At 40.2% G+C, this 12,685-nt stretch overlaps 2 protein-coding genes across 2 annotated transcripts; one reads left to right on the top strand and one right to left on the bottom strand.

The window, feature by feature from the left end:
• Positions 1–214: 214 nt before the first annotated feature.
• Positions 215–9,935, bottom strand: DTD2 (D-aminoacyl-tRNA deacylase 2). The gene is made up of 3 exons (XM_044918114.1): positions 9,799–9,935; positions 5,466–5,535; positions 215–1,051 (listed from the first exon to the last, which is right to left on the bottom strand). The coding sequence occupies exons 1-3, from the start codon at positions 9,907–9,909 to the stop codon at positions 726–728; spliced, it is 507 nt and encodes a 168-aa protein (XP_044774049.1). The 5' UTR covers positions 9,910–9,935; the 3' UTR covers positions 215–725.
• LOC110585318 (cytochrome c oxidase subunit 6A1, mitochondrial-like) lies at positions 7,803–8,144 on the top strand. Its single transcript, XM_044918115.1, has one exon. The coding sequence runs from the start codon at positions 7,803–7,805 to the stop codon at positions 8,136–8,138; it is 336 nt and encodes a 111-aa protein (XP_044774050.1). The 3' UTR covers positions 8,139–8,144.
• Positions 9,936–12,685: the final 2,750 nt, after the last annotated feature.

Raw genomic sequence — 12,685 nt, 5'->3', positions numbered from 1 at the left:
GAGTGGTAGGCAGAGGGAGAAGCAGGCTCCCTGCTGAGCAAGGATCCTGATGTGGAACTTGATCCCAGGATCCTGGGATCATGACCTGAGCAGAAGGCAGACGCTTAACCGACTGAACCACCCAGGCACCCCTCAACTAAAGATTCTTAAAATGATTTAAAGCACTTGGATGTCCTTGGAAAGTAATATAATGCACAATAACATTTCTAGACTACATTTTCACAGATATTATTAAAACGAATAGTAAATAACATATTGTTTTCATTCAAAATATGGAAAACTGAACTAGTAAAACAAAATTGACAAAACTGTAATCGGTTTGCGTGGGATTTTACCTAATTTTAATACAAAGTTATTTTTATTACATACTTCATACATTTGAGGGTATAAGAAATATTTTTCTTGATCGCACAAAATTCTTCATGCAAAATACTTAAATACAGCTCTCTAAGAACATTTCCACAGTGACTATAAGGTGAATAGAAAGCATTTTTCAAGTTTTCAAGTGGAAGTGTAGGGGAAAGCAGGACGAAAGGTGACTGAGATCCAGAGTTTGGTGACTTGGCAAGGCAAGGTCATCCAATTAACAGGTTGCAGAGGTATGGATAGGACCCAGGATTTTCTTGTCTAAAAATGCTGCAGATTAGTGTATTCAAGAGGAAGAAAATCGAATTATAGTTGAGATCATTTTATACCAGAAAACAACTGTAGAAACTTTTAATTTTTCAAAACTCAATTAGGTGTGTGTATGGTCCGTTGGTATCCAGCTGTAACACCTGCCTGTTCCCGTATGTACCATGTTCCACCACAACCCCAGCTTCGGCACACTTGCTGTTGGCAGCCAGTTCTTTTTCACATAGAATCACAAATTGGGAATAAAGTTCCAAGCCTTCTTCTTTTCCAGAGTTAGAGTGATACTGCATGTTTCTTCCTTTTACTCTCCCCCCAAGGGTGGCTTGAGGGATGATTAGAACATTGCCAGGTAGGTCCAATATAGACACGTGCTTACCATTTTCTGTTTCACTTAACTTCACATTTAACAGTGTATTAACTGGGTGGGGAAGAAAGGCAAAACATCTTGAAGTCAGAAACATGAAGAAAACCAATAACCATCTAGTCAGCAAATCTCATGTTTAAAATCTAGTTTGTTGGCTCATGCTTTTTACCCAAATCTCTACTCAGATTTAAAGAACTGCTTCACTAAGCTAAATGACCTAAGCAGGAAAATAAGGCAAATTTCATGCAAAAAATGGCATGATGTTTTAAATCCAACTGGGCAGTCAAGATTCCTAACAATAAATTCATGCAGTAAGGACTAAAAATTAACTGTATACTGAAACCTCAAAATATTTGCCCCAGGGGGATACATGAGAAGATTTTCCATTTTTGTTCCTTTTTATATTCCATAAGCCAATCTCATTGGAAAAAGGCCATGATGAATCCTCCTCACACCAAATTCTGCTTTATAACAAAGAATATTAAATAGAAATCTTAGAGTAACTTAATTGCCTAGAGTTCTAAGCTGAGACAAAGGTTCCAGGTTTATTATGATTATAAACCAGATAATTTTGCAGTTGCATAATCTCAAAGGCACTATGTAACACAGTCTAATCATATGACAAATGTAACCCATGGGAGAGGAGTAAAGCTGAAAACAAGCATCATCAGAAATTCACTGTTACAGCCAAAAAAGTATATCAAAAGGTATATTGGCATTGTGTTCATAAACACACAAGAAAACATGGTGTTATTATTTTTATGGCATTTATGACACTATACTCTTATAGCTATTAAGAACTGTCAAAAAAGCCATAAATATCTATGTCTAGCTAAAAATCTAAACTTAGAAAACCTTTACATCTCAACATTAGCTATTTTCAAAACAATAAACAAAAGAAACACCTAATATGAATAGCCTTAGGGTCTTCTTGACTCTATAAAGGGTATAAATAACTTCTGCTTATAAAGAATATTCCTCAGGGGCGCCTGGGTGGTTTGTCGGTTAAGCATCTAACTCTTGATTTCAGCTCAAGTCATGATCTCAGGGTGGTGAGATCAAGCTCTCATTCGGGCTCCATGCTTGGCATGGAGTCTGCTTGAGATTCTCTCTCCTCTTCCTCTGCCCCTTCCCATGCTTGCACACACACACACACACACACACTCTCTCTCTCTCTCTCTCTCAAATAAATAAAATCTTAAAAAGAAAAATATTCCTCAGAGGACAAATGGTAAAAGAAACTATATAGATCTCACACACCTACCCAATAATTAGGCTTGAAAAAGTATGCTTTCTAGTAGGGTTGTCAATGGTTTCAAGTATTGGAGGATTTGTAGTAAATATTAGGAAAGACTCAGTCTGGTTGCCCCACTCTACAGATCAGGGAATTGACCTGGTAGAAACCTGCCAAGATGAACATCCAAATGAATTCCTAAAGTATGCATTAAGCATTTTCAATTTTCAACTAATATCTATTTTAAAATACCTCTAATTTTCTCTATTATGAATAGGACTTTGCTATATAGCCAGCAGTTGTTATTGATTGCTTCTAAGGAAACTGAAACTCTCCAGGGCACTTTGTTCCAAGGGAAATCTCTATCCAGCTAGCCAGGCCTCAGGCTAGTGACAGATTAAGTAGACAATTTTGGAATAACAGGCGAGCAAGGTAAGTACAATTTATTATACTTCCTCACACCTCCCTCTACTGGCTATAACTGAGAATTCAATTAATGTTGTTGGTATACAAATATCAGTATGTAGAACTAAATATAATACAAATACAACTGTCAGTAAGTAGAATTAAAATGAGACAAGGAATCAATGGTATGTTGGAAACTCAAAGATCTTAAGACAGGTTATCAATCAAGTATCTCCAACGATGTATACGGGAAGTTAAGCTTTGACAGGTTCCTGGATCTCAGTTCAATTATACTGAAGATGAATTGAGAAAGATTCTGCACATCTCTATGTTAGCCATGTAACTTCAGACTTTATGGATATAACTGGTTATGTTCCTAAGAGGTATATGATTTGATTAGAAAGATCTGAATCCATGTAAAAGTATGAGGTGGGGTTTAAGAGAAGCCCATCACACAGGCTTACTTTGCCTCCTGGAATAAAGGAAGTATAAGCTAATGCTATCAATAACAGATGGACTTTTTTTTTTCTTTATAACTCACACCAACCAGCAGAATGGGATAGAATCTCTGTTCTTTACTGAGAATCATGATATATACAGTTTTATTTTCGACTGTCCACTAAAAGAGCTAAGGTGGACCTCCTAATTCATCACAGTCTTAATGTATGTATTCAGAGTGAACTTAGACATAGATGGAAGCGCACAGGATTTATCTACTATTACACAAAATGTAGCTTGGATTTGGTTGACTCATTTCATTTTATTATGCTTAAGAGTCACTTAAGAAAGTATGAAACAACTTTAGGAGTCAATCTTAAGTCACAATGACAAAAATTCTCTTCCTGTTTTTGTAGATTCCTACTACACTTTCTATGGTCAATAAAGATTTAATTCAAGGCAAAATATTAACTTAGGAAAATGGACAGAAGGTCCAGTACCCAAGCAATAGGTCTTGGCAAATCATCCTCTGTAATAGGAGCCTTCATTTCATTTGCTCTATTATTTTATTTTTTTAGGATTTTATTTATTTATTTGACAGAGAGAGACACAGGGAGAGAAGGAACATAAGCAAGGGGAGTGAGAGAGGGAGAAGCAGGCTTCCCGCTGAGCAGGGAGCCCGATGCGGGGCTCGATCCCAGGACCCTGGGATCATGATCTGAGCTGAAGGCAGACGCTTAAAACGACTGAGCCACCCAGATGCCGCCCCCCCGCTTTTTTTAAAAGTAATCTCTATATCCCAACATGGGGCTCGAACTCATGATCCTGAGATCAAGAGTTGCATGCTCCAGGCGCCTGGGTGGCTCAGATGGTTGGGCGTCTGCCTTCGGCTCAGGTCATGATCTCAGGGTCCTGGGATCGAGTCCCGCATCAGGCTCCCTGCTCCTTGGGAGCCTGCTTCTCGCTCTGCCTCTCTCTCTCTCATGAATAAATAAATAAAATCTTATAAAAAAAAAAAAAAAGAGTTGCATGCTCCACTGACTGAGCCAGCCAGGCACCCCTCATTTTCTCTTTAAACCCTAGAAAGCTCCCTATTATCTTCCAGAATCAAATTTCAAACCATCAGTTATTGGCTTTCCCCCTTACCTATCAGAGTCCTTTAAGTCTAGTTTTCATCCCCTGACAAAGTTGTCAAACATGTTTGATGTCTTGGTATAAAATTACCTCTGGGAGTTTTTAGCCTTTTGCCCCAGAGGTTCCTCATTGGGCTATTTACCCTGGAGTGCCACTACTTGAAGCTCTTCTAGGTTAACTTCTGCATGTTGCAACTACCCATTTGTATAATTTATATTTCTTATTAATCCAACTAATGGGTGCTGTCCGCTACTAATAAAGAGAATATAACCTGTCCCCAACCTTAGGGATAGCTTCATTAATTCAGGGTTTTTTTGTACATAATTATTTTATCAAATGCTATCTAGTATTTGATGTGGTGTATCTGAAACTATGTAATTATCACAAGGAATGTGCAGTGCTATGGACTATCAGGGACAGTGGAGAACTGCAGGCAGGTAAATTAGTGTTCAGAGATAACTGAACACTGACCCAGCTTTTCTGTCCCTGGAGGAGGTATGGTTGTGATGACACTGAACCTTGTTCAAGATCAGGAGAACCTTATATTTATATACATTTCTTATTTAAAAAAAGGTGCATAAATAGTTAATTTAAAATTTTCCATAATAATAAGACTTAGCTGTCCAGATTTGATGGGACCCACATCTTGCACATACAGTGTCACCAACATAACCCTGTCAGGGACTGTGGGAGATAAGGAAACTATATTAAGAAATGAAGCATCTGGGGCACCTGGGTGGCTCAGCTGGTTAAAGCAGTTGCCTTCGGCTCAGGTCACGATCCCAGGGTCCTGGGATCAAGCCCCGCATTGGGCTCCTGCTCAGCAGGAAGCCTGCTTCTCCCTCTCCCTCCGCCTGCCGCTCTGCCTACTTGTTCTGTCAAATAAAAAAATAAAATCTTAAAAAAAAAAAAAAGAAAAGAAATGAAGCATCTGCTTCTTCCTATGTGGCCACCCTGCTTCTAACAAGTTTCTGTTAGAAACGTGGCTGAATCTCAATTGTGCTATGTGTGCACGCATGTGTGTATACTCTTCTAATCTATAAGCCATCTGAAATGGTGCAGATGTTTTGAAAGAATCCCACCACACTTGCTTACTTTAAACTTTGGAAAAGGCAAAAGTAGCTAAAGCCAACAACTGTAGAGTTAACTCATTTAAAACTTACCAGTAAAACTTAAGATTGTGGTTTTTACCTCTTCTGGTTCATCTATCTGTTCCTACTCATTTTTACTTTTAAAAAACAAACATCAAGTACGTACCCATTTTGGGAAGAAGTTCTTTATTAGCTCCCTTGAAAAAACACACGTAGATTACTAATCCTCTCTGAACCTATGAGAAATCACCAGAGAAAACTCAGATTAGAAAAAAACTACACAGCGATACAGAAGTAAATGAATAAAGTTTCAAAACTGCTATATGGAGATTAAACCCATAGGAAGAGAAATATATTTTTATAACAGATTTGATTTTTTAAATATGTGAGAAAACAAAATCTTTTCCAATATTTAATCACCTCAATTATCATTTCTTGCAAAAATTAAGTTTAAGATATAACCAAGAGCAGTGAAGACCACAAGTTGTGCCCTCAAACATTTACTTCTAGTCAAAGTCATTATGAGTATGAACCAGCCTCCTCTCCCTTAAGTAAGGCTGACACTTAGAAATGTGTAGTTTGCTGAGCCCCATTTATTTAACACCAAATGAATTCACATAATATTAGATATGGCTGATGTATAAGCAACAGCGTGACTGATGTCTTTTGACATCATTACTCTTTATTCTTCCAAATCCATTTACTTGCAGGTAATAAAACTAAGGGTCTGACTCTACTTCACTAAATTCCAAGAAATTGTCCAATTATTTTTTGTTATTGTCAATGCTTTAAATCAACAGTGATTAAGCCTTGATACTGCATTTATGATATTAAGTTCTACATCATGAGGTTGTCTGTTAACAGGAATGTAAGTTTTTTATTTTTTAAGAGAGCGAGCTCGAAGGGGAGAGGGACAGAGAGAATCTCAGGCAGGCTCCACCCCCAGTGCAGAGCCCACCTAAGAGGAACTCAATCCCACGACCCTGAGATCATGACCTGAGCCGAAATTGAATTGGACGCCCAACTGGCTGAGCCACCCAGGTGCCTCAGGAATGTAAACTTTTAAATATAATGACTTGGATATTTCTTTTTTGGCTCTTGTAGGATATATATGGAAAAGAGAGAAATGATAAATGACTCTGATTTTGCTGCTGAGTGAATCATTAAATTTCTTATTTTGTAGATTAACTTTGTTGAGTCCAAGAGCTATTATAAAGATTAATTAATATTTGTAAAGTGCTTAAAACAGTGCCTAGCTCATAGTAACAGCTACATAAGTATTTATTAAATTAGTATGTAAAAATAAATTTAAGGGCTGAAGCACAATTTATTTTACATTTTAATTCCCAAAGCACTTTACAGACATGATAGGGACTCAACTTATCTGTTGTTTGCATTTAAGTTCAACTGTATCTTACAGGCTCTATGTGTTATCTAAATAGTCTTCTATATAAACATAACTGCAGCTTTGCTCTCACTCTTGATTTGCTGGAAATAAGTAACTTTTAAGAAGTGCAAATGTGCTTCTGGAACAAGCAAAGGTCTCCAAAGCACACCCACAGTAAGGAGCTGGCAGGATGAATGATACAGATATTTGCACTACTGTCACAGATCACTGCACTGGGATTGTTTTAGTACCAGCCCAAATCTCAAGCACATTCAGTCAAAATCTCAGGCATATTCATATTTGGACACTTGCAATGTCAGAATTAAGTATGTAATGATATGCAGAAATAGACACCTCCTCGTTAAGGTATTTTTTTTTAGTTTATTCCAAGAATAGATCTTAAGTTGTGACCTACAAATTCCTCTTCAAGTCAGAACCACTTTTCTTTTAGCTTCTTATGGTAGAAAACATTTTAAATATATAGGAAATTACATATAATTCTCATAGTTTTTTTTTTTTAATTTTTAAGATTTATTTATTTATTTTAGAGAGCAGAGACAGAGAGCAAGCACATGCATGAGCAGGGGGACAGACAGAGGGAGAGGATCTTCAAGCAGAATCTCTCTGCTGAGCTCCGAGCCCAATGCAGGGCTGGATCCCACCACTCATGAGATCATGACCAGAGCTGAAACCAAGAGTCAGAGGCTTAACCAATTGAAACACCCAGGCACCCCTCTCACCATAATTTTAAAAAGTTCACCTTTTCGGGAAGAAAAACATTAGCCTGTGACAGCAATGGTCTAAATGAATAAAACTGAGAACACAAAGTAACCTTCAAATCTTTTGATGTAACAATATTTCTTTTAAAAAAAATTATAACTTTTAATAGCATAGGGAAGAGGATGTTTGAAAAGGAGGAAAAAATTTACTTTCTATCTAATTGTCAGTTCTTTATGTGTGGGAGTGAAAGGGAAAGCTTTAGAATAGCTTTTAGAGTTTATCAACACAAACTGATAGTTTGGAAGGCTGCAATAAAATATGATTTTGCATAAAGAACTGTGGCATGAAGAATATAAAAAGATTTAAAAAATGGAAGAAATCGGGTCCAGGACGAAAATGGCGGCGGCGGCGGCATCTGTGTCCCGGCTGTCTGGGCTGCTAGGTCGGTCCGGGGCACAGCTGGGGCGTTCCACGTCGAGTGGCGCCCATGGCGAGAAGGGCTCAGCTCACATGTGGAAGGCTCTCACCTACTTCGTAGCGCTCCCTGGCATGGGTGTGAGCATGCTGAATGTCTTCCTGAAGTCGCGTCACGGAGAGCACGACAGACCCGAGTTCATCGCCTACCCCCATCTCTGCATCAGGTCCAAGCCCTTTCCCTGGGGAGATGGTAATCATATTCTATTCCATAACTCTCACATGAATCCACTTCCAACCGGCTATGAAGATGAATAAAGAGAACCTGGACCACCACCCAGTGGGGACCACAGCACTGGTTTGGACCATGACTCTGCACACGGACCAGAAAAAGGAAAAGTCTATGGGACCTTAAGCTCACCTTCCTTACTTGTATCAAATGATGACCAGTATACTGATCTTCCATCCTTTTGCTTATGGCAGGAGATGGCTTAAATAAATAACTTAGATTGGTAAAAAAAAAAAAAAAAAAAAAAAAGGAAGAAATCTAAATGATTAATAGTTTGGAATTTATAGTCCCAAGAGTTAACTATAAAAAATTGGCAATTCTTTTGATAGGATGACAAATATGAAAAGAACCAAATTCCACAATACAGAAGACAAATCAAGACCTCAAAAAGGGGGGGGGGGTGCATAACAAAAACAAGAAACATGAATTTTTGAGAAAGAAATGGGTAGGGGGAAATATAGGAATATTTGTGTTTATAAATATTTCTAAATTAGCAGAGAGTAATAGCTTCTGATTTAAGAATAACTATCCACATATCATAGTTTATGCGTAATATTTAACATAATGACTAGGACTGTGTTAAGGAATGCTAGATCTGGGACTGAATCCAGCAGATGAGTGAAAAAGATGCTCCTACATTAAGTTTTCGAGTATCTCCAAAAGCCTTAATTAGCAACTAATTTTTCTTCATTTTAACTTACTCCAAAAATAGGTCAGGAGCGTTAAAGAACATTCTGTTTTTGCATAGACTTGGGGCAGGCTGTCTTTAAAGGGCAAATACTAGGGGTGCCTGGGTGGCTCAGTCGTTGGGTGTCTACCTTAGGCTCAGGTCATGATCCCAGGGTCCTGGGATCGAGCCCCATATCGGGCTCCCTGCTCGGCGGGAAGCCTGCTTCTCCCTCTTCCTCTGCCCCTGCTTGTGCTCTCCCTCTCTCGCTGTATCTCTCTCTGTCAAATAAATAAATAAAATCTTAAAAAAAAAAAAAAGGGCAAATACTAAAGTAGAAGGAACTCCTATCAGTGTGTTTTAAATTCTCCGGAGGAATTGTGTTCAACAACATTATAATAAAAGTAGTCGTCTTTGTTTCTGGTTGCAAATACGTAAAATTTCTAAGTTTCTTGAAAAAAGAATTGTTTCACGGGAAGTCTCATTTCTGTCCCTAGCTGCAGGTTACATAACAGGGAATTCCACAGGATCTGGAGCACAAGTCAAAACAGGTCTTGAACGTTAGCAACTAATCTAACCTACAAGCTCGAACCAGACCAGCACTAGCCACCAGCAGCCCGAGCAAAGCAAAGGACGTGGCAAGGCCCTCGCTCTTTTGAAGCAAGAGATCTGAGACAATTAGGCCTCAAGTCCACCAAGCTCAGGTAGGCAGAAGGTGAGAAGACGTTCAAATTCCCGCGGTCCTAGGCAGTGTACACGCTCTTCCGCCGGCGCAATACGTCTGAGAGAGAAGGGGAAGTGCCAGGACCCGCAGGCCTCTGCGGGAGGAGGTGGGTGGGCCGAGCGGAAGTCCGCACCGCCCACAGCACGTGCGGGCGCCACGCACCGCCAGCGCGGATGGAGACGTGGGGGGGGGGGGCGGGAGGCAGACGTGGGGGCGGGGAGAGGGAGGGAGATCACCAAAAGAACGCAGGAAGGCCCGCCCCTGCACGCGGTACCGCGAGTGGCGGGGCTGACGTTACCTCCACCCACTGGCTCTCGGCGTCTCCCTCGGCTGGACGTACTTGCAGTCTGGCGTGCAGGCACTGCTGCAGAAGCGCCCTGGCCTGAGGTATCCGGCCGCTCTCAGACATGGTTTGAATCCGCGTGGCAATCCGATACGTTCGAGGATCGCGCTGCGCAGGCCCCGCCTTCAGCGCGCGGGGAGGACGTGGCGGATCGTGGCAGCGGGACGTTCCACGGGACCGTGGCTCCACCCCTAGAGGGGCGGGGCCTCTGCCTGGCTCCAAGGTGACCCGGATGTGTGATCTCCGAAGGCAATGTATTGACTCCTCCGATGAACCTATCCAACTTTGTAGAGAGCGCTCAGTGTATACTTTAAACGTGGGAAGACTCATTGGAACTCTTCCATACACACCCTTTAAAGAAACTTAGCTCAGAAAGCTTAAGTTTCCAGACGTTGAGAAATTTTAAATCTGCTTAAGTCCTTATGCCCATTATGAAGGTAGGTAAATAGAATGAATCAGTTGAATCATAAAACAAGCAGAAATGGAACTAAAAGCTATAAATCTTTCAAAAATGTCCTTACTCCAATCAATAAAACAACGATACCTCGTCTGTCAGGAATGCTATTAATTATTCTGACGCTGCAGTTTCGGAAAAATGTTGGTATGCTGTGTGAATGCACATTTGGAGTGCAGTTCTTTAGAAAATACCCTCTCTAAAAATATTCTTATCCAAGAGAGTGTGTCATTGTTAATAAATTTTTTAACCTGCTGCTAATGCAAAAATAAAGTGACATATTCTGATGCACATAATGATGCTAAATTTTGTGGGGTTTCCTGTAAATACATATTAGAATGTAAATAAAAATTAGACAAAGGCTTGATCTTCTTTCCCACACAACCTATTCCTTGAATATGCATCAGATTAGCATTATTTTTCTATGGGCTTGGAGGGTTTAGATGAGGAATAATAGTGCTACCATGATTGCATTACTCAGGTCATTGATTTGGGCTCAGTTGGCACAATATGCCTATACATTTGGGTCTGTTGTTTTAGAAGATGACATCACTGACAGTGTTGCTATCCATATAAAGTAGTGTGACTGAAGAAAATAACCCATGCATAATCAACGGTCCTTTCTACACAAAATTAAAGCTGCCTGTTTGCTGGTCATCTTGCAGGCTGATTTACACTTTCTGTAAAAACCAAAAGCAAAATCTCACATTATCTCTGATTGCTGCATTGCAGGGGTTCCTGCGTTCGTTGACATTTGTTGGCAAAGCACAGACAAGTTGCATTGTTTGTGCCTTTATGTCGTTATAACTATTGAATCTCTTTTCTCTTCATTCCCGGACTCAAGTTTTACAGGGCTGTAAGGGACTTTGACATAAAGGCCCTTAGCCTTGACCCAGAGTAAGAGAGGACTATGATGTCCATTTGTATATGAGTACGGGAGACAGCAAGTTTTCTTGAAAATAGGATATAAGGTTCCTAGAGATCTTTCCACAGTGAAGGGACTTTAGCAAATTGGGACATCCATCCTGTGAATAGGTGGAGGCTGGTTGGTAATGGTTAATCTCTCAAAAGTCACCGATTGCTTTAAACCTTTCTTTCTTTTTTTTTTTTTATTTTTAAAGATTTATTTATTTATTTATTTATTTATTTGACAGAGAAAGACACAGCGAGAGAGGGAACACAAACGGGGAGTGGGAGAGGGAGAAGCAGGCTCCCCGCCGAGCAGGGAGCCCGATGCGGGACTCGATCCTGGGACTCCAGGATCATGACCTGAGCCGAAGGCAGTCGCTTAACTGACTGAGCCACCCAGGCGCCCGCTTTAAACCTTTCTGTTAGGTGAGAATCTCTTGGACACTACTGCAGGTAGTATAGGTTGTGACTCACTTATTCTTTCCTTCCCCCTGCAGAGGGCAGTAGAGAGTAGGCACCAAAGTATTCCTTTCCGTATTTTATTTTTTGACCTTCTAGTCTTTCCACAAAGAATTTAAGAAGACAAGACATACATGCAATAAAATAGTAGAATGTGAATAAACATAAAGCACTAGAAGTAAAGAAAATAGAGTTTTGTCAGTAAGTCCCAGTGGGGGAAATTGAAAACAAATAAATAAACTGGTTCTTGCCTGGAGTGCTGAGATGATATAGTATGCAGCAGTCTTGACAGATACATCACTTTTTGTTACAAAACGGTTATACCCATTGTCAGTCAAGAAGAAGAGGCTGTAAAGCAGCCAGGAGCATTTATTTTGGGGTCTTAGGGATTACAATCCTGGAGCCACAGAGTGGACTGAAATTGAAAGTGTGTTCAGAATTCTAAGTGGAAAGTGCAGACGTATAAAGGCAAAGCCCAGGAGGTTATATGACTTCCTTTGATTGAATTGTGATTGGTGCTGACAGAGTTAAACTATCTAATAAACAATGGGCTATTTAGCTGATAGAGGTTACATTATCTCTATTCCAGTCCAAAGTAGAAGGATGTGTTCTGGAAGGTGGCAGAGGTGCAATTGACAAAAATCAAAAGTCCAGGGTGTTCCAAAAATTGAAACAGACGTGCATATGCCTTGCTTCTTCCATACTCCCCTGACCCTATTTTTGAGTTACTCTCTTAGCAATGTTTACTTCACTTTGGAATTTTCTTTCATAACATCATGTGTAATGTTGAGGTGGCTCACGTTGTACAATTTCCTTCAAGTTAGAAGTAAAAGGTGAGGGGCACGTGGGTGGCTCAGTCGGTTAAGCATCTGCCTTCAGCTCAGGTCATGATCTCCCAGGGTCCTGGGATCGAGCCCCACATTGGGCTCCCTGCTCAGCGGGGAGCCTGCTTCTCCCTCTCCCTCTGCCTGCCTTTCCCCCTGCTTGTGCTCTTTCTCTTTCTCTGTCAAATAAATAAAA

Source organism: Neomonachus schauinslandi, chromosome 9 (assembly GCF_002201575.2).
Source record: "Neomonachus schauinslandi chromosome 9, ASM220157v2, whole genome shotgun sequence".
NCBI classification, from domain to species: Eukaryota; Metazoa; Chordata; class Mammalia; order Carnivora; family Phocidae; genus Neomonachus; species Neomonachus schauinslandi.
The sequence above is the reverse complement of the archived record's forward strand: the minus strand, read 5'-3'. Positions and strand labels throughout refer to the sequence as shown.